At 39.1% G+C, this 24836-nt stretch overlaps 1 protein-coding gene and 1 long non-coding RNA gene across 2 annotated transcripts in view; one reads left to right on the top strand and one right to left on the bottom strand.

Moving 5' to 3' along the window:
- Window positions 1–24836, bottom strand: part of LOC148103557 (uncharacterized) — a 134992-nt gene that overhangs the window by 18933 nt on the left and 91223 nt on the right. The gene's annotated exons all lie outside the window — the stretch shown is intronic.
- LOC102799389 (butyrophilin-like protein 2) overlaps window positions 1–24836 on the top strand; it is a 65671-nt gene that overhangs the window by 5775 nt on the left and 35060 nt on the right. The window contains exons 2-3 of the mRNA XM_087839498.1: window positions 14487–14843; window positions 16031–16390. Of these exons, the coding sequence (XP_087695624.1) occupies window positions 14487–14843; window positions 16031–16390 (717 nt within the window). The remainder of the gene's footprint in view (window positions 1–14486; window positions 14844–16030; window positions 16391–24836) is intronic.

Consider the following 24836-nt stretch of genomic DNA (forward strand, 5'->3'; position numbering starts at 1 on the left):
CAGGCAGTAATATAGTAATATATCGATATCACGTTATTCAAATCTATTTGAATAAGGAATTTTTTATGTATTTTTTTTAAACCCACCCCTAATTGTGAGAGGTTGACCTCTGTTTCTATGCCAATCAAGCAGTCCAAATCAATTTCTGTCTTGTATTCAGTCATGAGTCGAAGCCTTAAGGCGTTTTGACAGAAATTTGTAACCCCCACATCAATGACAGTTCTGAATCCAAAAATAAAAATCTGTTTTGGTATATAATTTGTAGAAAGATATTAAATTGATTTAAAAGAATCTTAGGGAACATAAGGAACAGATTCAAAATGCTAGTTACACTAGCTAGGTAAACTCCAGCTTAAATGCATAGCAACCTTAGCAAAAACAAAGCAACAATCCCCCTCCCCCCAAAAAAAACAAAAACACATGTCTTACCTTAAAAGTGATAATATGATAAATGGTAAAAATTTAAGTAGGGATTTTATGAGGAACTGTAAAAGCACTGAACTGGAGAGCAAAGAGATCCACTGTATTAACACCTCTCTGTAGTTTCTACAGCTCAGCACATCACACAAATAGACACCAGTATCCTCTGTATCTCAGGCATCCTCTCCAAGATTATTTAAAACAATCTGGTGAAAAAGTCCACAGCCCTGTTTGTGTGGCAGGTAGCTAACATTAAGAAAGCCTCTACAAATTAAAAGTGATTCCTTTTTCTTTCTTTTTTTTTTTCTTTTTTAAAATGCTCAATTCAAAAAATCATTACATCATTTGTTTGCATAGCAACCTTAGCAAAAAACAATCTTTTTGAATCTGTTGCTTATGTTTCTTAAATTTCGTTTAACTCAATTTTCTCTCTTCCTACATAAATTATTAACCATTATTAACCATTGGAGGATAAGAAAGAGCCATTGAAACACAAGTAATGACTTAATTGTAACTGTACACAATGATTGGTTGATAATACTTTATTTACACAGTAATGTGCTACATTATTGTGCTACTGAATACCGTAATGCAATTAAGGTAACAGGTTCACAGACCTAAAGTAAGTGACCCCCTCAGACAGATGAGTTTACAAATATAAAGATAAAATTTGAAGTGTTTTTTTTTTTTGTTTGGTTTTTATTTTCTACTTTTCTTATCAAACCCCTGTCCACACAGTAGGACAGCAGGCTTCCTCACTGTTACACATATAATCAATGCAGGTGCATGCAGGGAAAAAAGGTGTGTGTGTGTGTGTGTGTGTGTGTGTGTGATTATTTAAGAGAGCATTTTGTGATTATTTAAGAGAGCATTTTGTGATTATCTTATTTTCTTTATTTTTCAGTGGCATGCTGCTCATTGGGGCACCAGGACATGTTATTTTGGTGAATGGCCAACTGACCGGTGACGTCATAGCGAGCAGAAATGAATAAGCGGACCTCTAAAAAATCTGCACAGCTGGCAAAAATGCCACCTTCATCAACAAACTGTATGCCCTCTTTAAAATATCCATAGAACAATAGATTCACGTGTACACCGTTTCTCTCCCCTTCCCTTTCTCCAAGCAACTCCTGCAACACCTGTTTCTTGTCTAATGTTAGGTAAGCAACAGGTGTAACTGACAGGAAGGGGAGAAAATTTTAAAAAGTTAATGTTAAACAAATGGCAGCAAGGTACCAGACCAGACAACGACGCTACATCTTAAAAAAATAACTCATAAATAAAACGAAACATCTAATTTGGCTACCAAGTGTCTGTGAAACCACACTTTGACCCATCGCCCCTGTCATCAATATCAGACTCATAACCCTGGGAATGTGATGTGATCAGTCTGAAGTTAACTAGCTCAAAGTTTCCTTGGACCTCAGAAGGAGACTCTACGAGCATCACTAGCAAATATTGATTATTTTTAATTTTTAATTTTTTTTTTTTTTGGAGACGTTTGAACAGAGCCGTCCTCGTTCTTGTTTTTATCTTAATTATCCCCCCTTGTTTGCTGAAGACAATGTAATTATTTTGTAAGCAGTATTATATAATGCCAAAACAAGACACAGTGTAATTTTTACATTGACTAAGCCTATGTTTGAATTGTTTCTATATTTATTTGTTATTCTCCGACTCTTAAAGACCACCAAGGCTGCAGCTGAAAGGATAAAATGTAATTTAAACATTAAATTAAACATTACATTAAATAATAAACAATCTGCATTTTTCTGGGTTCAAATAGGCTACACTTTACTATTACTTCTAATATAATAGGTAGTTCTCTTTCATACTGACCAGAGCTCACATGCATTTCTACAGCAGTTTTAATAAAATATTGTACAGCAATTTTCCTCACACACACTCACTTTGTGTGCAGCAGCTGTTGCTTTAACTGTATTTTTGTGTTAAATTGTTTCCCACAGTTTCATTTTTTTTGTCTTTGTGTAGTTTATTCTTTTCTATTTTAAATTCAGCCACTCTGTCAGCACATGTATTTAAGTTTGTGATTAGACAGGCACTCAGGGAAACCCCTGGGGATACATGCCCCTGGGTTAACTAATGGTTTTGAAATCCAGGTTTGTGTGACAGCTTATCCTGATTGATGTTAGAGAAAGTGACTCCAGATAAAGGAAAGATAAATGGGTATGTTTATAGCAGTGTAGGATAATATTGAATTAACTGAAAACATGTAGTCCAGGAAGCGACTGGACTTCTTTACGTTTCTTGAAGCTTAAACAAGTCCAGTCACTTTCTTTCTGTTAGACTACCATGACCTGAATGATTGAGAACCTGCACATGCAGCCAGGAGCCTTAACAGATCTCCAACTGTAATGGACAGGAGTCCAGAGCAGATTAAACGAATCTGAGCGAATCCAGGGTGAAATCTTGTGAGAAGATGCCAAGTGTGAGAAGTGACGACACGAAGGGCTTCAGAGAGTGTCTGGCGAGAGAGAAACTGCGGATTAGGAGGAAGTGAAACGGTGACGTGAGTACATGAAATCGCGACATTTTAGCTAGTCTTCTTTATTAAATCCGCATGCAGCCACGTCAGTCGGTGTACCTAACGCTAACAACCAATTGTTGTCAGCGTTAGATGCTGCTCCTAAAATTAAACGACGTTTAGATTACCTGAGACGCGGAAACGAATATGCCGTGGGCGTGGCTTTTTAGGACCCGTCTGCCGACAAACTAGAAAATATACTCGGAATATTTCGTATTTAAACTATTCACGTATGTCCTGTTTCCCCCTTTTAAATAATATTTCGCTATCTATTTTTTTTAACATGACAGTCGGCTGTCGCACTCCTGCTGACTACAGAAACCTTTCGAGTTTAACTGAGACCGCCTCTACGGCGGCAACCGACAATATATTGGAGACTACACTAATTTGCACCAATACCTGTTAATATCCGAAAAGTAAATAAACTGAGATAATAGTAGATGTACTTTTACTTAGTAATCTCTTTATCTCTCTCTGTTATTATGTCACTGAAGGACTGTTTGCACTACATTTAACTAGGGTGACAACCATCCTCTTTTCCCCGGACATGTCCACTTTTCACGTTCTGTCCGGGGGGATTCTTGAGATTGATAAAAATGTCCGACAGAGGACCCATATGTGTGACCTCATCCCCGAACTGCTGCTTTGTGAGCGTTTGTTCAGTGTTGCCAACTTAGTTATATTTAGCGAGTTTTCAGACCCCCTTAGCGACCTTTTTTCTAAAAAAACAAAAACCCAAAACAACTAGCAGCAAATCTGACAACTTTTTTCTGGCATTATCGGAGACGTATGACAACTTTCTGACGTGAAAGCACCTGTCGCTCTTACACTCAACAAGCAGCGGGTGCTGCCGTGGGCACCTTGCCCGTGCCAAAGCGCTCACAGGCAGCGGGTAGTCTTCACGGAGCAGTCCTAGTTGATGTCAGAGCAGGAGATATTCACCCCTATGCATACAAACTGCAAATGAGTCGCAGCAGTAAATGTACATTTTCTTTGTCTAAAATAAATCAAGGCACTAAAATACATCATTCCCATCACTGAAAAATTGGAAGTCCTTGCAGAGCCTTAAGTCCACCTTGAACATCCGATTTCGACTGAAGCTGTCTGGTGAGGCTTGCTATGTCCTTTTTGTTTGTTAATGGTTAAAAATGTTCTTCTTATATTGTTACTTTTTATGGATTATATGGAACACAGACACACAAAGTAACCAGAGAGCCTATTTCGGGTCACTTTCGCCGGTCCCAAGTCCAGATAAAAGGGGGAGGGGGGTTGGAATCGCTAAAAGAAATTAATTTGTGGTTCTAAACATATTCTAAATACTTTTGGGTGGTTTGGTTTGTTTTGTTTGTTTGTTTTTAGTCACTTTAGGTCTCTTCCACAATGTTTATCTCTCTCGCCCGTGGGCAGGACCAATTATGCAAATTAGGCGATGACGTCACCTAGCGAGTTCTAGCGACTTTTAGGACAGCGAATACCGATTTTCCTCACTGAGGAGTTGGCAACACTGCTTGTTCTGCGCTCACAGACGGGACAGATCGTGCGCGGCAACACGCCTAATGATATTTAAAAGATCCCAAAGCGCAAGTGCATCTTTTCAGACGAACTGCAAAAAAAATTCTTTCGTACGGCCCAGTACTGGTAACTATTCTTATGCAGATGAGGTATTATTTCTGTACCATTATTTAATTCCAGAGGCTTTTAAGTTATTTATTTTGCACTTGTTGACTTGTAAAAGCCTATATGATATATTTTCTTTCAGAATTCATTAACTACACAGAGAAGGAAATCAAAATATGGTCACCCTAATTTAACTATAGCTGAGATTTACGCTCAGACTGAGGGGAAGCTAGTCCATTAGTGCTGTGGAAAAACGCACGAGTCTGTAAGGCGGTTATCCTTCGAGTCACACAACAGTGTGTAAGTATTAAAACCATCAAGTTTAACTTTTGCGGTTTTTTGATCAGGCATCGGTGTGGCTGCCTCTGTTCATTTCCCCGTTCCGTGTGTAGCGACACCTGAAAAGTATTTTAGCTACTTACCTCCTGTGTCCTTTTCCTGAACGCCATTGCTTGATAAAGGTGGAAAATGTCATAAGTTCAAAGGAAAGGTGTGTAGGAAAAGTGATAAGGACTTGCACTAAACGTCTTAACAATATGACGCAGTATGTCTGACGTATGGTAATTGCACTGCCCAGTAGGCGGACTACAAAGTGCGCGTCTTCAGAATCGCCTCGTTGTTATCTACGACCTATTTGGGTCATATTTATTAACATTCCGCGGCTGAGCAAAACAATATAAGGGTCTCGAAGTACTTCATGTCAGGATTTAGACTGTAATTTGTAAATGAAAGGCGCAACAGCTCCTTCAGAGCGGATGAGAATATGTAAACGAATCGCACTAAATATCAGAGCCGGCGAGAACAGCAAACTCCGACATCGTTTTCAAAAACCCAGCGATCTTTGGCTAAACATAAACATGATATATAAGTCACTTTGATAACCTAAAAATGTTATTGTTTGTTCTTTTTCAGCGTTTTGTGAGTAAGTCGGTTTGGCTGAGATGAAAGTTATTAGATTAGTTAAATTTAACTTTATTAATCCCTAGGGAGGGTTCCTCACGGGTTTTCACACAGCTGAATAAACGTCAAACAGAAAACTGATTAAACAGAAAACTGATTAAACAGAAGTGTGAGATGGTCGAGAAGTTACGTCAGCGTCCGGTTATATTTTAGATTGCAAGGAGCAGACGGCAGAGTTTCACTCAACCGAAGGCTAGACTGTCCAATTTCAGTAGCTCACTTCCGGCCTACCCGGCTTTCGGCGGACCCGGGCCGCTTAGACCACGAAGGCCGGGTTCTCGGAAGGATGAAGCCTTTGAATTTGGATGCCCCCGCTGTTTCCAGCCGGACAATAATAACGGTGACATGTAACTTTTTTTATCCGATAAATAAACACTGTAAAATTAGAGTTTTTTTGAATGTATATGTATACCCCTCCCTCCCCCAACAGCCCTTTTCAACGTCTCCCTAATTCTGAGGTCTCAAGGTCAGTGGTGTGTCTAGAAAATTTTTGTTGGGGGGGGGGGGCAGGTAGGGGCACAGATTTGGAGAAGGGTGGCAGATGTAATTGGCAGATAATGTTAAAAAAAATTCTACCAACCGTTTACCATAATTCAATAACCCTATAACCTAATAACCAAATGTGCTTTTAACTCTTATTAGAATGAGATTTTAACGACTACAGTGCAAATTTTTCAGATACTGCGTTGATAAAATACAAGAGATGCAGTCAATGCTTTGTCAGTGTTTATTCAGCATTCAAGGACAGCAATATTTGCATAGTATTTTTACTGACATAAAGTGCACATATGTTTTGGACTAAAACATTTCTGAATATTAAAATATGAATATTTTTAACATACAATTGGCAAATTAGCCAATGGCATAGCAAAACTTTATCTGCCTATTAAAAAAAGAAGATAATCTTGTCGGAGGGGGGAGTGGGGAAACAAATGAAAAGACTAACATTTGAATTAAACCTGAAAGCAAGTAAATACTTTCTATTACTTCTTTTGATAATGTTTTCAGTATAAATTGTGCAAAAATAAGCCTCTTGAACTTTTAATAGGAGTCTGTTACATGTTAGGAAGACAAGAAGTACAAAAACATTTGTAAACAACAGCACTTGCAGTTGCAAAATATTTATGTTTTGAAAGTTTTAATAACATGGAGCTGGCAGAAAGGATAAATAATGAGAGATTATTATTATTATTAGAAATTAACTAGACCACACAGTGTAGTGTAAGTGCTGCCTTATGGTAAACTTTGGTAATATTGATGTATAAAGAACAAAACTGGCTGATGATGAAATACAGTCAGCTGGCATGGTGACACTGCCAGTATTAACCTGCAACCAAATCTGCAGCTCCATACAGCAATGTTACAACTTGGATTATATCTTATAACTCATAACTCTCATGCTAGCTCCCCCCAGTAGCCTACTGTCTGAAATATTCGGCTGTTGTAATAATTCCTTAAGTAACAAACTTAATATTACTTACAGGGACATTTATTCTCTCATTTTCTTTCACCAAAATGTTTTTTTCTGCAGTTCATGCTTGGTTCTCCTTCCTTTGCTAATGTGATGCTCATAGTGCAAAAGCCGATGCTGCATTCACTTACACTCGGATATCTGAGCTTCACTGTGAAAACATAATCGTACATTTGATATTTGCTTGACTTTTATTGTTTTAGCTTCGGGGTGGCCAGTCTGGTTGGAGGGAGGGGGGGGGGGGGGGTGGTGGTGCTGGCTTGTGCCCCCCAGGCCACCCCGCTGGACACGCCACTGCTCAAGGTTGGCTGGCAAGTATGGCTTTGACCTGAAATGGCTTGTATATATTTCTGCTTTGAATCTTTGTACAGCCCACAATGTTAGTGACACATGACAAAAAGCAACGTTTCTATTTATTTTATTTTAAGTATGGGTAATGCCAGGGGCGGTCCTGGCTTGTTTGGTGCCCTGGGCGAACACTACACAGTAGGGTGGACATTAACCTTCTGTGGTCGCTGGACGCGCCGGCGCGTCAAAATCACATGACCAATTTAAGACGACACAGCTACAAGATGCAGCACGTCAGTCTCCATTTTAACTTGAGTCAAAAGTGAGGACTTCAAACTATATACCAGTTTTTGAATTGTGTCGATGGGCCACGTAAAACCAGAGTTATGATAAAAAATACACGCGATGTTTTTTTCTGAACAAAACAATGGTGTTTACAGCGGGAAGAACGGTAAAAACTGCGTTTTCTACAGACAGCGCTAGCAAAACCTCTCCGCTTGCGAGTGAAAAAAAGAAAAAACACCCCATCCCTATTGGTGTTAGTTTACCATGTCAGCCAATCAAAAAAAATGATATGGCAACATGCGGCACTTGGTTGTTTAGGGAGAAGGGGCAGTTTTAGGAGTGACACCCGCACGGAAAGCGGGCGAGCGAAAGACAGAGAGAGAGCGAGTTTTCATATGTGAGACATTAGTGACGTTTAGCGTGTTTGGAGGCTGTAGTTAGTGTGTTGTGTAGTTATTGTTTTGTATTGTGTGTCAGACTGCTGAATTTCATATTTGCTCTAAAAAAGCCGCCAAAGGCAGATTCCAGTGTAAACGCTGTTCCCACATGGAAAACTGGACTGATGCACCTCCTGCTGTCAGACCTGCAGGGTTTAGGCCTGTGGTGTTCTCCTCTGTCTTATACTGAACACAAACTACATTTTTGGACTGGCACAAATAATTTGTGTACCTTCTTATTTGATGCAGCACACCTGATTGTTCTGTAAATAGATTTAAATGGTTATATAAAAAACGCCTGAGGCCTTGGCTGCATTTTTAGGTAAATGGTACCATATAACTTTGTTGTTTGCAAAACTTGTGCATAATTTTTAGAAATGTACAATTTCTATTTGCATTTCAAGTTATGAAAATGATTCATTAAACATGTTTGTGGGTTTTACAGTAAAAAATATAACTTTTTTCTACTCGGATTTTGATATTTTTTTTTTGTCTGAATTTAGATCAACTGTGCTAATATAGTATACAAAAATAAAAAAATCACTCAAATTTCAGATATTTGAGGTTGTGCTGAAAATAATGATACCAAACAAGGCAAGAAAAACAGTTTTTAAAGGTGAAATATAGAGGTAAAATCAAAAGTAGTCAAAAATGGCCAATTATACCCTGGACTCCAGAGGGTTAAGTAAGGCTAGACTTTCTGCACTGATCTCGTATAGAAAACTATTCCACGCATCTATAAAACAGGTCCGCGGCTCCGAACCATAGTAAAGGACCTCTGGCTAATACGTCGGGCTCCGTGTCGGGCTCGTAGCTGAAAACTAGCTTTACTTTGTTGTCTGGGTCAACTTTGCTAGCAGAGACAGAGAGAGGCATTGAAAGGCTGCTCCAACGGAACTTATTGTTTTTGGAGGAAAACACGAACACGGTGTACAGTCGAGTCTTAATAGCTTACTTACAACTGGGCTCGTCAGGCTCTCTTCTTGGCTGCAGTGGTTATTATTATATTTACATGCTTCCAGCTCCCGTTTTTGCTCGATGACAGCTCGTACTTTTCCTTTTTCTCCCTCCCTCGCTCACAGACACATAACGGATATGGCCAGTGGCGGTCCTAGCCTGTTTGGCACCCTGGGCGAATACTCCCTCTTCTACTTCGTCTAGGGTTTATTTCTGGGATTTCACACAACCCAGGATTCAAACCAAGAATACATAATGGGCTTGGATTTACAACCTTATGAATGAGATGTGCTCTATCTGGAAGCAGCCGGGTTGTGTGTGAGATTTTAAATCATCAAACTGTAAATTATAAATTTTAAATTGTTATTGATCCCTTTATCCTGAGTCCTAAAGTGTATATGTATTTTCTTACTCTTCTTATATATATTGTTTGTTTACTTGCACTGCTGTAACTAGAGCCTCGTCGTCTCGTCTCTCTATATACTGGACTGTAGGGCTGCCACGATTAGTCGAATAGTCAGGATTACGTCGACTATCAAAATCGCCAACGACTGATTTAATAGTCGATGCGTCGTTTGAAGCTTGTAAGATCCCAGAAGACACAGGAATAAGTAGTAGGATTTAAGAGTGTAATAATGGACTGAAACAGAAGATGGCAGCACTGCATGTACAAGGATGCCAGCTGCCGTTAAACCAGTGTTGCCAACTTAGCGACTTTGTCGCTATATTTAGCGAGTTTTCAGACCCCCTTAGCGACTTTTTTTCTAAAAAGCGACTAGCGACAAATCTGGTGACTTTTTCTGGTATTATTGGAGACTTATTTATGACGACTTTTTGACGTGAAAGCGGGTATCGCTCTTACTCTCAACAAGCAGCGGTGCTGCCGTGGGCACCTCGCCTGTGCCAAAGCGCTCACAGGCGGAGGATAGTTCTCCCCCAGCTGCTATCAGGGCAGGAGACGTTCACACCTGTGCATCCGAACTGCAAATGAATCGCGCATGAGCGAAGCCGCTGCTCCCGCACTGACTGTAACGCAGTCAGTTCTTCTTTTACTCTTATGCTGTTTTGTGGATCACAAGGTTTAAAACTACTTATAAACACACACAAAGTAACTCCACCAGAGTGCCTATTTCGGGTCACTTTTGCCGGTCCAAGCCCGGATAAAGGAGCAGGGTTGGAATTGTGACATAAAAAACCCCAATAATTGCTAAAATAAATTTTAATTTGTAGTTCTAAATAAATTCTAACTGCATTTAGGATGTTTTTTACTCACTTTGTCTCTTCCACGATGTTATTTCTCTCTCCAACAACGTAGGTTACAATTACATTAGCATGACCAATTATGCAAATTAGGCGATGATGTCATTTGGCGACTTCTAGTGACTTTTAGGACAGCCAATAGCGATTTTCCTTACTGAGGAGTTGGCAACACTGCGTTAAACCCCGAAGAAGAAGAAGCTGTGTCCCAGAATTCATAGCGCAGCCCAGTTCAGTTTCCAACAATAGCAGCAGCTAATTAGTTTTAATATTAATCTTATTATTCTTTCTGGGTCACAAAATAAACGTTTAACATATTTTCAGGCGAGAATGTAGCTGTGTAAACTTCAATTATCTGCTCGGTTTATCAAGACACCACATATTTTCAAAAGCGCTCCGACGTTTTCAGAGACGTCTGTTATCCACCTCAGCTAGCTTGATAGCTAGCCGGGGTTCAAGGCACACTAGAGCCGGTGAGAACACGGTACTCCGGGCAAATTGTTTTCAAACCCACCGCCATCTTAGATAACTTAAAAATGTTATTGTTTGGCTTTTTTTTTAGTATTTTATTTGTTTCTGAGTAAATCTGTTTGGCTGAGATTAAAGTTATAGTTTTTACACAGCTGAAAAATGTCAAGCAGACAGCTGATTATCAGAAATGTGAGATGCTAGAGAATTTACTCCGGTGTCCTGTTATATTTTAGATAGCAAGGAGCAGACGGCTGACTTTATGAAACTTCACCTAAACAATCTGCAGATTTCATTAAAATTTAATAAACTATCATCTTGCCTTTATTTTTAGTTAGCACATACCTTAAACACTTAAAGCTGTAAGCTAATGATAGTTATATAAGAGCAGATGCTGCTGGTGCAATAAGCTGTACGTTTTACGTCCAATGGATGATGATCTGATTAGTCGACTAATCGCAAAAATAATCGGTGACTAGTCGATAGAGCAGGGCGATGTGACCAAAAATATTTATCACGATATACATTTGAAAATTTGTGATAACGATATAACTGACGATATAATTGACAAAATACTTTACAACTCCACAACTTTATTAGTGGAAAAAACAAAGGCATTTCCAGTGGAAATTCGCCGACATATCCTCAGCATAACCATGTATAATATCCACAAAGCTTAAAAAGAGGTTATACACACACAATACTATGTTGAAGCACAGTACGTATCACTCCGCCAGGCTCCTGCCTACGATAGCCGTAATGCTCCGACAATCCATCAAGCGGTGCGGCTTCGTAGCTTAGCAAAGTCGTACTAAAACATTTGACAGATTTTTGAGCGCCGTGTACATAAAATCGTTTCGAGGTCAGTAAACACAACCAGAGTTCATACATAAGGCACACGGGATTATAAGGGGCTCTGTCGATTTTCAGAAAAATCAAAGGATTGATTTTAAGTGTGCCGTATTTCCACAACAGACGGTAATAACGACGGCCCGCTAGCATGCTCTACCAAAAATAGTGCTTTGTTGTATATCTGACAGACGAAAGCTAAACCAGTTCCACACCACTGAAGTTGCAGCACTTTTACAAACCAATTCTGTTTCATCCGTTTCATTCAATGATTTGCTTTCGCTGCCATGCTTTTTCCACCCTGTGCGTATGAAAACAAAGGCACTGTGCACACGCGTTTTACCCATATTCTATCGTGATATTTAATTTTTCTATCGTTGCCCAACATTATACCGGTATTACCGTGAACGGTATGGTATGGCCCAGCCCTACTAGTCGACTATCAAAATAATAGTTTGTGGCAGCCCTACTGTACTGTATGTAGCGGAGATGACAACGTTTACTTTGACTTCAGCAGCGAGCCCTGAGGGCTCTCACGCTCACTTTTTGCGTATAGAATTTCGAAAAAAAATCAGTGTCTGGTGTTTTCATGTTTGTTTTTATTTTGCGAGTTGGTTATTAGATGCTGCTCCAGCCAGAGAATCCCCCGCCGCCCCGCCCTCTCCTTCCTATGCCGCAACAGCAGGCGCACCTCGCAAACAGAGGGGGCCCTTACTCCCAGCAAATGGGCGATAGAAAACCGATCGGTGCCTATGACATTCCCACTATGCGCTGGCATGATGTCGGGGCAACATGAGCCGATGCCGCCCCGGGCAACCGCCCGTGTCGCCCTTATCAAAAACTGCTACTGGCTATGGCAGTCCATTCTCCCTGCAGCACGGACTACATGCCCATGAGGCTACATTCTTTAGGCCATATTAAATATTTTTTAAATAACGATTTATAGAAATATTTGTTCACATCATAATGCGGGCCGCAAGTAGAGGTGGCATGGGCCGCAAGATTGAGACACAGGCATTAGAGCCTCTTAATGCATGCTTTGTTTGGGTTTCCACTAGAGCTGGACCAATCCGATATTACTATTGGTATTGGTCCGATACTGACCTAAATTACTGGATCAGATATATCGTAGAGAAATAAAAAATGTAATCCGATCCATTGAATATCACAAAAGCACCTCAGAAAACTTGCGACATGGCGTAACTCAGCTCATAACCTTAGCACGTCAGAGCAGTATGGCTCGTGTGCGAGACCTGTTGGCGGTCTGGTTGAGTATTTGTAGCCTCGCTACCAACCTGGCATTTCATCTCTGAGAAAGTTATTCCAGAGAGAAGTAAAGCAAGTGTGTAAGTTCATCTCTGAATATTTGTAAAGCATTTCCACATTAAGCTTAACAACCGATATATGGAGCGACTGCCTCTTCTCCCTCCCTCTCCTGCTCATGAAACTGATTAATGATCAGCTGATTCTGTCCCGAGTCTCTCTGTTGTTTGTTTATCGCCCACTTCGCGCCAGAAAGGGGAAACCAACGGCTGAACAACAGCAGCACGTTTAAGCTTGAGAAGCTGTTGTTAGAATTTATTTAATATTACTTTCTACAAAAGGATCCTTTTTTTCTACGCAGCTGACGGCTACAGGGGCAGGTCTAGAAAAGTTTAGCCAGGGGGCCAGGTAGGGTATTAACAGGGCAAATGGAGGTACAAAGACATACTTTTCTTTCTTATTCTCCTTTAAAACGTCTAGCATTTAATAAATAATTATCTGAATCTTACAACCAAAGTTTTAATCTGATGTAAATGTATAGACGTCCATTACTGTATATAGTAACCATTAAGTCTAATATACCCTAGTAAGCTATAGTACTTTTGGGACAATACAATGAGTGCAGTCTGCAATTCTGTCGAAGAAAGATTTTTAATCTATTTAATTATTGTAGAAAAACAATTGATTTCTGTACATTTATTATTATTTTTTACATGTGCATTAAATTAAAGTTGATTACGTCAATTAAGCATCACAAGGGTGGGGGGTGGTTCCCTATTATTTATTTTTATTTTTTCTGGGCGTTGGCAACCCTATTAGTTAGGTAGTTTAATATTTCTGCTAAGTACTCTTTAAAACAGCAGAATAGGAAGGATGGAGCAGGTTTAAGGTTATTAGCTTGATGAGTGTTGCTGAACTATGAAACATTTTGGGTGCAGTGTATTTTTTTAAACACCGGTATAGCAGAATAGCTTTGGTGTTTGTTTTTTGTTTGTTTGTTTGTTTTCATCTTATAGACGATGCAGCAAGATATTTAAAAAAGTTGTATTAATTAAAAATTACACTATATCGGATTCATATTGGTATCGGTAGAGATCCAAATTTATGATATCGGTATCTGACATAAAAAAGTGGTATCGTGCCATCTCTAGTTTCCACTGGCGTGGAATTGCTAAAAATAGAGAGGGCATAGTCTAACATATGAAACAGGAAAAGACCGCTGTGTAATCTCTTTATTTCAACAAAGTAACTGTATTCTAAACACCACCTTTTTAAACGGTAACTGTAACGGAATAGTTACGTATTTAAAATACAAAATATGAGTAACACTGGTAAATGTGTTAGTGTTACTGTTACTCCCAACACTAAATATAATGTAACTTATGTATTTATTTTCTTCTGTCTGTTTTGTTTTATGCTTCAGTGTCAATTCCTACAGAAGTAAAATTGCATGATCTGCACTACTTTCTGAGTTTTGTTGATCACTTTCACATCACTATGAATGGTGGGACAATATCTGTCCTTTCATAAAGGATGTCCCATGTATCCTGTGCTTTTAGATACATAGGACCATCCTGGGACTAAGATTATTCTGATTGGCTTCAGTAGAAGTGAACAGCTGAGCTTTAACCCTTTTAACCTCTCTGCTATGTGTTGTTTCCTCTTTCAGACCAGAAAATCATCACAGCTGAGTCTGGACAGGACATCACTCTGACATGTCGAGCTCCAAACAACAACATCATAGTTTTAGATTGGAGCAGAGCTGACCTGGGAAGACAATATGTCTTTTTGCACCGGGATGGTCTGTTTGTTCCCGATGACCAGCATCCATCTTTTAAGAACCGGGTTAATCTGCAGGACAGAGAGATGAAGGATGGAGACGTGTCTTTGATTCTGAACAATGTGACGACTGCTGATAGTGGAACATACGAGTGTCGAGCCGTCATGGGAGGAATCAAACGCAGGAAGAGAGCCATTTTAAAGACTGACCCCATCAGCATCGTCTCCCTGAGAGTCGTTCCTCCAGGTGAGTGAGTAGAGTTGAGTGTGTGTGTGATCAGAGGTGAAGCTGCTTCCTGGTTGTTGATGTTTGTTTCTAAAGATGTTGTTGATGAGACTTTGTAGAAAGCAGCTGGTCTGAGTGATGTGATCAGAGTGCAGTAGATAATGTCTGACAGCAGTTTGAAGAGGAAATGGATTCTGTTCTGTTCTTCACTCATCACCTACCTGACAGCTGACACCTCACACCTGTTTCTCACCTGCAGGTCAGACAAGAAGAGACACAGAGGATGGAGGGAAGGAGGATGGAGTCAGTAGAGGACGTTATGGGCTGATAGCTTCTGGTTTGTTACTTCTTGTGTTCGTCTTTTTTCTTGTGATTGCTACAAAACTCCCAAAGAAGAATTTATCTTCTATCTTCTGAGGCATCTTTGCTGAATAATTGAATAATTCAGTTTAAAATCCATCTTTATCCTGGCTCTTGGTCCATCCCCTCAGCTGACCGTCATAATTAAACCGCTGTTAATTAAACAGTAATGAATATTTATTTTAATGTTGAGAGTTAAATTATTATTCCAGATGTTTAATGTCACATTTAAGATGTTTTGTCATTAAAGTCTTTCGAAACGAAAAAAAAAAAAGGTTTTGTCCCAGTTAGCATCTGCATAACATTCTGGCTTCACTGCATTTTAATGTATTTGTCTGCTGACTTGTTCTTTTAAATGTCAGGACAAATTTCTACTCAGATCATCAAATATTCACACAGTACAGGAAGAAACAAAAGTGTCAGCAGATTGCTGTGTCATGTTAAAAAACAGCAAGCAGAGAAATTTTTAAACCCCAGCATTTATTTCCTGGTTTGTTGGGGGCTTAACACTTCTGTTGACCGTCGACAGTTAATCAGAGAAAACACTGGCATGGTCCGACGTGGTGATTCACTCTGAAGTATCACTCTTTTAAATCTGTTTCCTTGACTCTCTCTCTCCTTGTGTCACTTCCTGAGCTCCTTGGTTCAAATCACCTAAAACACAAGTAGAAGAGTGCCATGGGTTTGTGATAAAAATCAGATTGTGATCAATTTTAGCGTCTAGTGTTCTGTACTCTCTGGTAAAGTGACTGTGGTCTCTATTTGTAGCTTCTTTCAATGATTGGTGCTGTAAAAATGAGTAACTGCACCTTTTTAATCTCTCTGCTTTGTGTCGTTTCCTCTATCAGACCAAGAAGTCATCACAGCTCAGTCTGGACAGAACATCACTCTGACATGTCGAGCTCCAAACAACAACAACATCATAGTTGTAGAGTGGAGCAGACCTGACCTGGGAGAAGAATATGTCCTTTTGTACCGAGATGAGCAGCTTGACCCAGATGACCAGCATCCATCTTTTAAGAACCGGGTGGATCTGCAGGACAGACAGATGAAGGATGGAGACGTGTCTTTGAGGATGATGAATGTGACGACTAATGACACTGGAACATACGAATGTCGTGTTTTCATGAGAGGAACAAACCGCAGGAAGAGAGCTCATCTGAAGACTAAGCCCATCAGCATCATCTACCTGAGAGTTGATCCTCCAGGTGAGTGAGTAGAGTTGAGTGTGTGTGTGATCAGCAAGCAATTTATTTATTTATATAGCACTTTCAGAACAACTCCCAGCTGAAAACAAAGTGCTGTACGCTTGACATATATCTTGAATAAGATAAAAAATTAAATATAAAATGATAATTAGAATTAAACTTCAAATAATAAAATCAGCACATTATCAGGGTCAAACTGTGTCATAAGCCAAGAAGTAAAAATGGGTTTTAAGACTCTCTAATGTGCTGGGACAGATCGCTCTAGAGATCAGGAGCAGCAATAGAGAAGGCCCTGTCCCCTCTGAGCTTCCTCTTGGACCTGGGTATCTCCAGGAGCAGCTTGTCAGCTGACCTGAGAAACCTGGGGGGTGAGTAAGGATGAAGAAGCTCAGAGAGGTAAAGTGGGGCAAGATTGTGAAAGAATTTAAAAACAAACATGAGAATTTTAAAATGAACTCTAACATATGCAGGCAGCCAGTGGAGTGAAGCGAGGACGGGAGTGATGCGCTCTCTTTTGCGAGTTCAGATTAAAAGTCTTGCAGCAGCATTTCGGCTGCACAGGAGAGAGAAGACACCGACTTACTCCAAAATACAGAGCATTACAGTAATGCAAGCAAGATGAAATAAAAGCTTGGATTACTGTGTAAATGCAGCCTGGAGAAAATAGGTCTTACCTTTGCCTTAAACGCGAAGTGAAAAGGTGAAGCTGCTTCCTGGTTGTTGATGTTTGTTTCTAAAGATGTTGTTGATGAGACTTTGTAGAAAGCAGCTGGTCTGAGTGATGTGATCAGAGTGCAGTAGATAATGTCTGACAGCAGTTTGAAGAGGAAATGGATTCTGTTCTGTTCTTCACTCATCACCTACCTGACAGCTGACACCTCACACCTGTTTCTCACCTGCAGGTCAGACAGGAGGACACACAGAGGATGGAGGGAAGGAGGATGGAGGAGAGAAGAGTGGATCTGTTGGACTAATAGCTGGTCTGGTAGTTCCTGCTGTGCTTGTTGTTGGTGGTGGTGGTGGTTTTTTGATCTACAGAATACAGAACCCTGCTTCTGGGTTCATACCAGTCTCCAGTTAGACTTGAGCCTATTTAACACGTTTCAGCTTTTTCCACCTGATCTTAGTTTCTTGCTGCTGTTCCAATTTCTCATAGTGGACACTGAGCATTCAGAGTTAAGACAGATGACAATGTACTGAAGTGAATGTCCATGGCATTCAAAATTTGGTTTTTACGGTGTTTGTGAAATACTTCAACATCTTTTGACTCATTAAAGAAATTAAACTAAACATTTCTTTATCCCAAAAGAAAACTTGCAAAACATTGAAAATTAGCCTAGCAAACATTTTTGGGGGGAATGTTTGTAAATTTATAAATGGAATTTATTTCAGTGTCTGAAAAACAATCTAAAGTGAAAGTTGTGCCTTTAGTTTCTCACTGACACTCAATGACCTCCACGAACACCAGCTGGAAGTCATCTTATTGTTTTTTAAGGGGAACTTGTAAAGATGAAGTTTATTATTATTCTTTTAAGAAAACATGAACAAAAACTGTTACAAACTGCAAACATGGCCTGTTTATGTACTGAACTGAGACTAGCTAGCTAGTTCATGACTGTTGCCTCCTGCTAAGCCTCTCTCAGACATTTTTAAAGTTAAAGTTGCAAGTGAAATCAACAAATCAAAGTTGCAATGTGGAGCTTTTATTTATTTCTGTGCGACCACTGCCACACAGAAATGGGTGACATTCCTTTATTCCTCTATAAATGAAGAAAAAAGAACCAAGAGGCTCATCAACAATTTTGAAAGAGATTATTAAATTATTGTAATATTTCTGTGAGGTTTTTTTATTATTGTTTTTACTAAAGATAAAGTGTGTTGAGAATAATGTTTCATGGTGCTTTATGAATAAAACCCAAGTGGAACTGAATAATCTGAGCTAGAATCAAAGTAAACTCTCGAATGATAACAAGGGAGAAGACTATGAGCCAAATTATTATCTTCCAACTCTTCCTTTTTTTCTACCTGTCACAAATTCATTTTCAAAGGCGAATACAAAGAAGAACAGGACAGGAGTAAAATCATCTTCAGAAAACATAAAATCATCTTAGCCTTTTCAGAAGTGCCAGTTTATTTTAAACAATCCATAGAGAGCCGAGAGAGCCTCTCTTGGTCGCCCCCTCAGGGCTGTGATTGTGTTCGAGCCACTGAGACGACTCAATACAAAGGTGTGTGTGTGTTACTTTTATGTTGCACCAGAAATCAAAGATGGGGAGGAGAGGAAAAGGATGGCAGACTGTTGTGAACAAACCCCTCTGTCAAAACCTTCAGAAATAAATAGCCTTTGATTTGAAGCCACTGTACAATTCAGTAATTATTTTTTATCAGAAAACCAAAAGATGACATTATTGGACCGCTATTTATTACTTGGAATAAGACTGTTACCTTTTGTCATTTATATATATACACAGAGGCAGTATTTTACTAAAAATTTGTATTTTGGATCTTTGTGCCAAAAACCTGGAACCAGCACAACACCACAAAACTGCTATATGAGCCCAAAGATGGAAGCACGAATGTCGGAGGAGCTACCCAGTAAAATTCAATGACCGGCCGATATAACTTTGCATGCCATTCTCCAAATTCTCCCAGTAATGCTTTGAAATGATCATTTCTCAAACCTGTTGGATGTAGGCTGGGTCCTCTGCAACACTGCGAATCTGTGATAAGCAGATGTGTGTTTAATCTGGTTGAGCAATGTTTGGCAATGTCATACCTGGACCATGTATATGCGTCATGTCAAATGTTGTCTGATGTAAAAATGCATTAATAAAATTAAAGCTGTATTGTTTTTATTATCTATTGTCTTCTTTTCTCGTTGTTTCCTCATGAGTTCAATTTAATTTCCTGTCAGTGGAGCAAAAGTTTATTAGAACAACCTCATTTTAGTTAATGTCGCTCTCTACCGCACATACATCCCAATTTGAGCTTAGATGAGTTGGGGTTGTTCTCTAAGTGCTGCCCAATATCCTGTGTGAATACCCCTCTAGATATAACTTCTTTAACAAGTGTCTACTCTGCACAGAGAGATTTGAGTTTGCAGCCACACTTCCACTTTGGATGTTTCAGCTTCTAATGCTCCCAATACTACTGGGACCCCTTTGAACTTTATTCTCAACATAGTCTATAGTTGATTATTTTTACTTGACCTTTGGGTCTCAGTGAAATTACCTATATGAACATATTCTCATTTACAAGAGACCTGTTTCAGGCAGGATTATAAAGTTCCTTCATCCTCCATCTTCTAGTGCTCTACCTGTTAATGTTGGTTGGGATTGCTCTCCTCCTCATTAAATTTTATTTTGTCCTGCTGGTTAACCAGCAGCTGTTTATCATGGGAACTTAAATTTAGGTGATTAGAGCTAAATTTATAAAACAGACCTAATGGAAGGCCTGTAACAAAGGCAAAAGAACACAAGAATGGCTTTATTAAAAAAAATAGACATATAAAACAGAATCTTAACATCTAAGCATATATAGAAAAAAATTAAGGGACTATTTCTCTGTACGGAGTTGTTTTTTTTTCCTGATATGACAATGTCCACTGCTAAGTTTCATATGTTCATGTTGAGTCTTGAACCAATTTTTCTTTGCACGAGGTGAGGAGCTTGACCTGCTTGTCCTTTGAAGCAGGATTTTGCCTTATCCGCGTAACTTAAGAATTATCCCGCGGTTTTCTATATTATGAAGGTGGTTCATTACTTACAGGGTAAATCATCACCGTAACCTATGCTGTGAAACTAGCAGATTGGGTTCCAGATTAGAGATTGACAGATATAAAATCACAGCCTGCTGACCTTTCAATTCTCCAGAAAACAGCTTCACCATTCCTGAAGGATCCTCAGACCCTCTGCAGTGAGAGTGGGAGGGTCTTAAGTGTTTGTGTTTCCCTTATGAGCGTTAGTAATAAACATAGATTACATAGGACACAACTTTATTCTTATATTTTATTTCCTCTTGTGAAACAGTTTTATTATTCTATAAGCATCTGATCTAAAAACAGTAGACCTACTCTGTATTTGTTGACATCATCTCAGATTTGCATGTAGGCTGAGCTTATTTGAATTCTTTTTTATAGTCAATCTTTACTCTCAAACCCTTAAACCACACGGTGTCTGTAGCTCAAAGAATGAACAGGAGGATGTTATGTTCTGAGTTTCAGTTTCAAATCATCTGGAAGCGCCACATGATTCTTTTATTTATGGCATGTTAAAGCACAATATAGATTCTCTGCTCGGGGAACATGTTTTATGTGCAGCCTGTTGAGCCACATTACAGAGTAGAATTAGGTGCAAAAACATTTATACATTTTATAAATCACCAAATGAATGCACACACACTCCTGTGACATTGCCACACAGTTTGTGCTTCATTCTGTGTATTTAGTAAAGTCAGGCTTAACCGGCTCCTGACAGTTTTATTTTTTATTATTTCAGCTGTTTAAGTGTTTGAGAATAAAATTTCAAGGTACAAATTTGATATGAAATCAGCAAATATAGATGTTCTGTTTTAGGATAAGATATTAATACTTAATAAACAACAATAAAAAGGTGTAAAAATGTTTGCTGCCAACCGAAAAACAATAAATCAAGGAGTAAAGTTGAGTCTCAGAATTTTATATCTAGGAAATGTACAGAAAGCAGGAAGCGTATAGGCTTCTTGTCTTTAGTTCATCACTAGATATAAAACAAAACTAAAGAAAATAAACAGATAAACATCTTTATGGAACAGCAGAACCTATCGCGCTCTGTGGGCCTCTGGATGTCTGGGGCCTGGATCTCTATGCATGCTTCATGCCCCTGGGGGGCAGGGCTATGGCTCCCCATACCTACTATTAAACACTTATATGGAGAAACAAAAAGTTATGTCTATAACTTCTGTTCCCTGAAGGAGAGCAACATGCACGTGTCATCACACGCCATCTGCCTTAAAGGCATGAATAAAGGTTTCTTCAGCCAGGACATGCGAGGGCATGATATGCCATACTTATGTGTTGTACCAAGTGAATTGACTGAAAGGGAACCTTATGAATATTGGCACTGGCAAACAGACAGGTGTAAAAGCAGATACTCACAGACACACACATTGTTTGGCTGCTGCCTCTAAACATATTGTGTGTTGTTGGTCTTGTGCTGCTCAGTGAGATTCCGTATTTATTATTTACTGTTACCTGTGCTTATGTTGTTTGTTGCTGTAGTTTTCCTGCTGTGCTCTTTTCTTTTTGTTTGTGTTTTGACTATTGTCAAATTTGTACGTTTTGTTTTGTTTTGTTTAGTTAGTGCACTGGCCCTTTAAGGCCAGTGCACTAGTGTCAGAAAGACTCAGACAATCGACTGATTAATGTGATCTACGCTGTGAAAGGTTCATAAAAAGGCATTCCCTGTGAGTATGCATTATTGTTCGGCACTTTTATTGTTTGTTTATGGTTTGTAGACTGTTATTTGGTTAGCATTAGCACTTGGTTACGCAGCTCCTAAAGTAATTATTTTAGTTTGTCACTCATATTCATTGTATTTTGTTGTTACAGTTTCACACCTGCCATATAAAGCAAAGTCTAAACCCACTCTGGCATCAGTGACTTTTGTGTTGAGGTGTTTAACTCCTGGATAGTAGAAAGTGGTTCTAGGAGGCCAGTACAGTTTGTTTGTTTTTCAGCAGTTGGCGAAGCAGATTTTTAGTGATTTTCTCTCTATCCCTCTTCTCCCCTCTTGTTCTTTCTCTCTCCTTCTGTTTACTTTACTCCCAACTTCTCTTTTCTTCTTATTTCTCTTTCCTGTCCCCGAGTCCTGTCCGTTCTGATTGTAATAACTTGAAATAAGAATAAATAATAAAGCTTGAATAAACTATGACAATCCAGTGGACCAGTATAGCAAAAGGTCCACTTGTGGAAAAAATGAGAAGAAAAAAATAATTAAATGTCGATGTAATTTATTAAAACTGGAAATAAATACTTTATTGCATGTTTTCAATAAAATAAATAGACATTTAATTGTTTATCTATTTATTTATTAATTCTAGTTTCAGTTAATTATTATCATATTTTATTCATTCATTTTGAACTCCTGGACTCTTTTTCTACCTTTTAAAAAAACTTTTTTTTTTTACTTGAGCAAAGAAGTTGAATCTGTACTTCAGCTTTTACTTGAGTATTTTTACTACAAGTATTTCACAAGTATAAATTAAGCTGTTTGGGATTCAGGAGCTTTCATTGATTATTATAAGTTATAATGATTTTTTTTAAATAAAGAAAAATGCGAGAAAAAGAAAGTAAAACATTAAGTTTTGTTTTATTAACCTAACCCTGTCACCATCGAGGGCCTGATGTGGAGATCGTTGAGGACTACTGGTACCTGGGGGTACACTTGGACTGTAAACTGGACTGGACCAAGAACACCAATGCTATCTTCAAAAAAGGGCAGAGTCGGCTTTTCCTACTGAGGCGACTCAGGTCCTTCAATGTTGGTAGGAAAATGCTGACCATGTTCTATCACTGGGTGTTGGAGAGCGTCATGTTCTTTGCAGCTGTGTGCTGGGGAAGTGGGGTGAAGACAGCTGATGCCAACAGGCTGAACAAACTGATTAAAAAGGCTGGTTCTGTCCTGGGTGTCAGACTGGAGAACCTGGAGGAGGTGTCTGAGAGGAGGATGCTAAAAATGCTTCTTTCTATCATGGACAACCCCTGTCACCCCATGCATGCCCCCATGGTGGACCAGCGAAGCAAACACAGCAAAAGACTCATTGCCCCAAAATGTAGAACTGACCGCCACAGCAAATCCTTTGTGCTGGTGGCAATAAGACTGTATAACTCTTCCTCACTCTGTAGGTGATTTTCCTGAGACTATTACCAATGTTATTCTGTTCCCTTTCAGACCGTGCAATATCACCCAACAGTACCTTATTGAATATTCAATATTTATTTCATCCCCCCATCACACGCTGCTACTCCCTTTATTCTATTGTACAATACTATGTCACTTTCTAGAATCGCCTGCACTGATAGTTATTTATTCTCCAGGATACAGTCATTTATATTACTTCGTTAGAGTTATTGATACTATTTCTTGCACTATCCTACTGCTGTATTGTACTGTATACTACTATTCTTATTGTATATATTGTATATATCTGTTCCTCTGGCTCTCCTGCTGCTTTGAGCATGTACATGACAAAAGAATTTCCCTCGGGATATTATTCTTATTCTTATAAGAATGAAGTTCGTGTGTGTGTGTGCGGGGGGTGCTTTCAGTTGGGAAAATATCTGTGATTGTAATCACTGAAGATAATTTAATTACTCATAATGAAGATTTGATGATGATTTAATAATATAATCCATCTGAACCACACAATGTACACAATGTATGTGTGTATCTGAAGGAATAATAAGAAGTTGTAATGTAACACACACGTGTCATGAGGGCAGATTTCCATTCATGGGGCCATCCGCTGCATTTGTTCATGTGATATTACTCAGCCAGAGGAAAAGAGATTCCTATGCCTTTGTTTTCCCTCAACAGTATGTGGCCTTTCTGTCATTCACACACAGAAACTAATAGTTAAATAAACAAAATTAAACTTAGTAAACCCATACTGAAAGTCAATACCAAACAAAAAATCTAAACTTGCACAAGTAAATCCACCTTAGAAGCCACTTGAAACGAAATGATGTGTTACATTCTACACTGCTACGCTTGTGCAGGTTTGGCCTCCAGGATGAATCCATGGTCAAGAAAACTGTAAGGGGACTTGTAACAGCTGTTGAAATGCTGGTGTTTCACCACTAGGGGGAGGTCCTGTGATGCTAATGTCATTAATAAACCATAGTGGTGAATCAGGGAGGGTCTCTCAGCATTCAGCATTTAATTGCATTTTTTGTTATTCAAACTTAAAACTGTTTGCTCCTGCCATTCAGCAGGAGCAGGAGGTAAACAAGAGAAGGGCGATCTGCTGTTGCCATTAAAAAAACATAGATAACTCATAAGTGTAAGAGGAGAGTGGACTCAGCAGGCAGTGGATCAGCACCACAGATCTCTGATTAAAACAAACCCTGTACTGTGGCCTGATTTGAATTTCAAATGTGCAAACAAAGTTTCTCCTCTGCTGTTATCTCTCATCGTATCTGTGTACTCTCTCCTTTGTGTGATGGCTCTGCAAAGTCAGAGCAAATAAACCAACGAAGTTTAACTGAGGCTGTTTCAGATTGAGGGGATTGGTGATTGTAAGTTATCTCTAGCTCTTTTTTGAAGAGGAGAGATGTTTATTTATGGACTTCTACTATTTATGTGAGAAATGCTCTTCAATCATATTGAATAAAACCAGAGTGGTGAATCAGAGGAGCGTCTCTGAGCATTCATCAGCACTGCTACACACACACACACACAATCCTGTC

Source organism: Neolamprologus brichardi, chromosome 3, assembly GCF_056152115.1.
Source record: "Neolamprologus brichardi isolate AB-2024 chromosome 3, ASM5615211v1, whole genome shotgun sequence".
Classification (NCBI taxonomy): Eukaryota; Metazoa; Chordata; class Actinopteri; order Cichliformes; family Cichlidae; genus Neolamprologus; species Neolamprologus brichardi.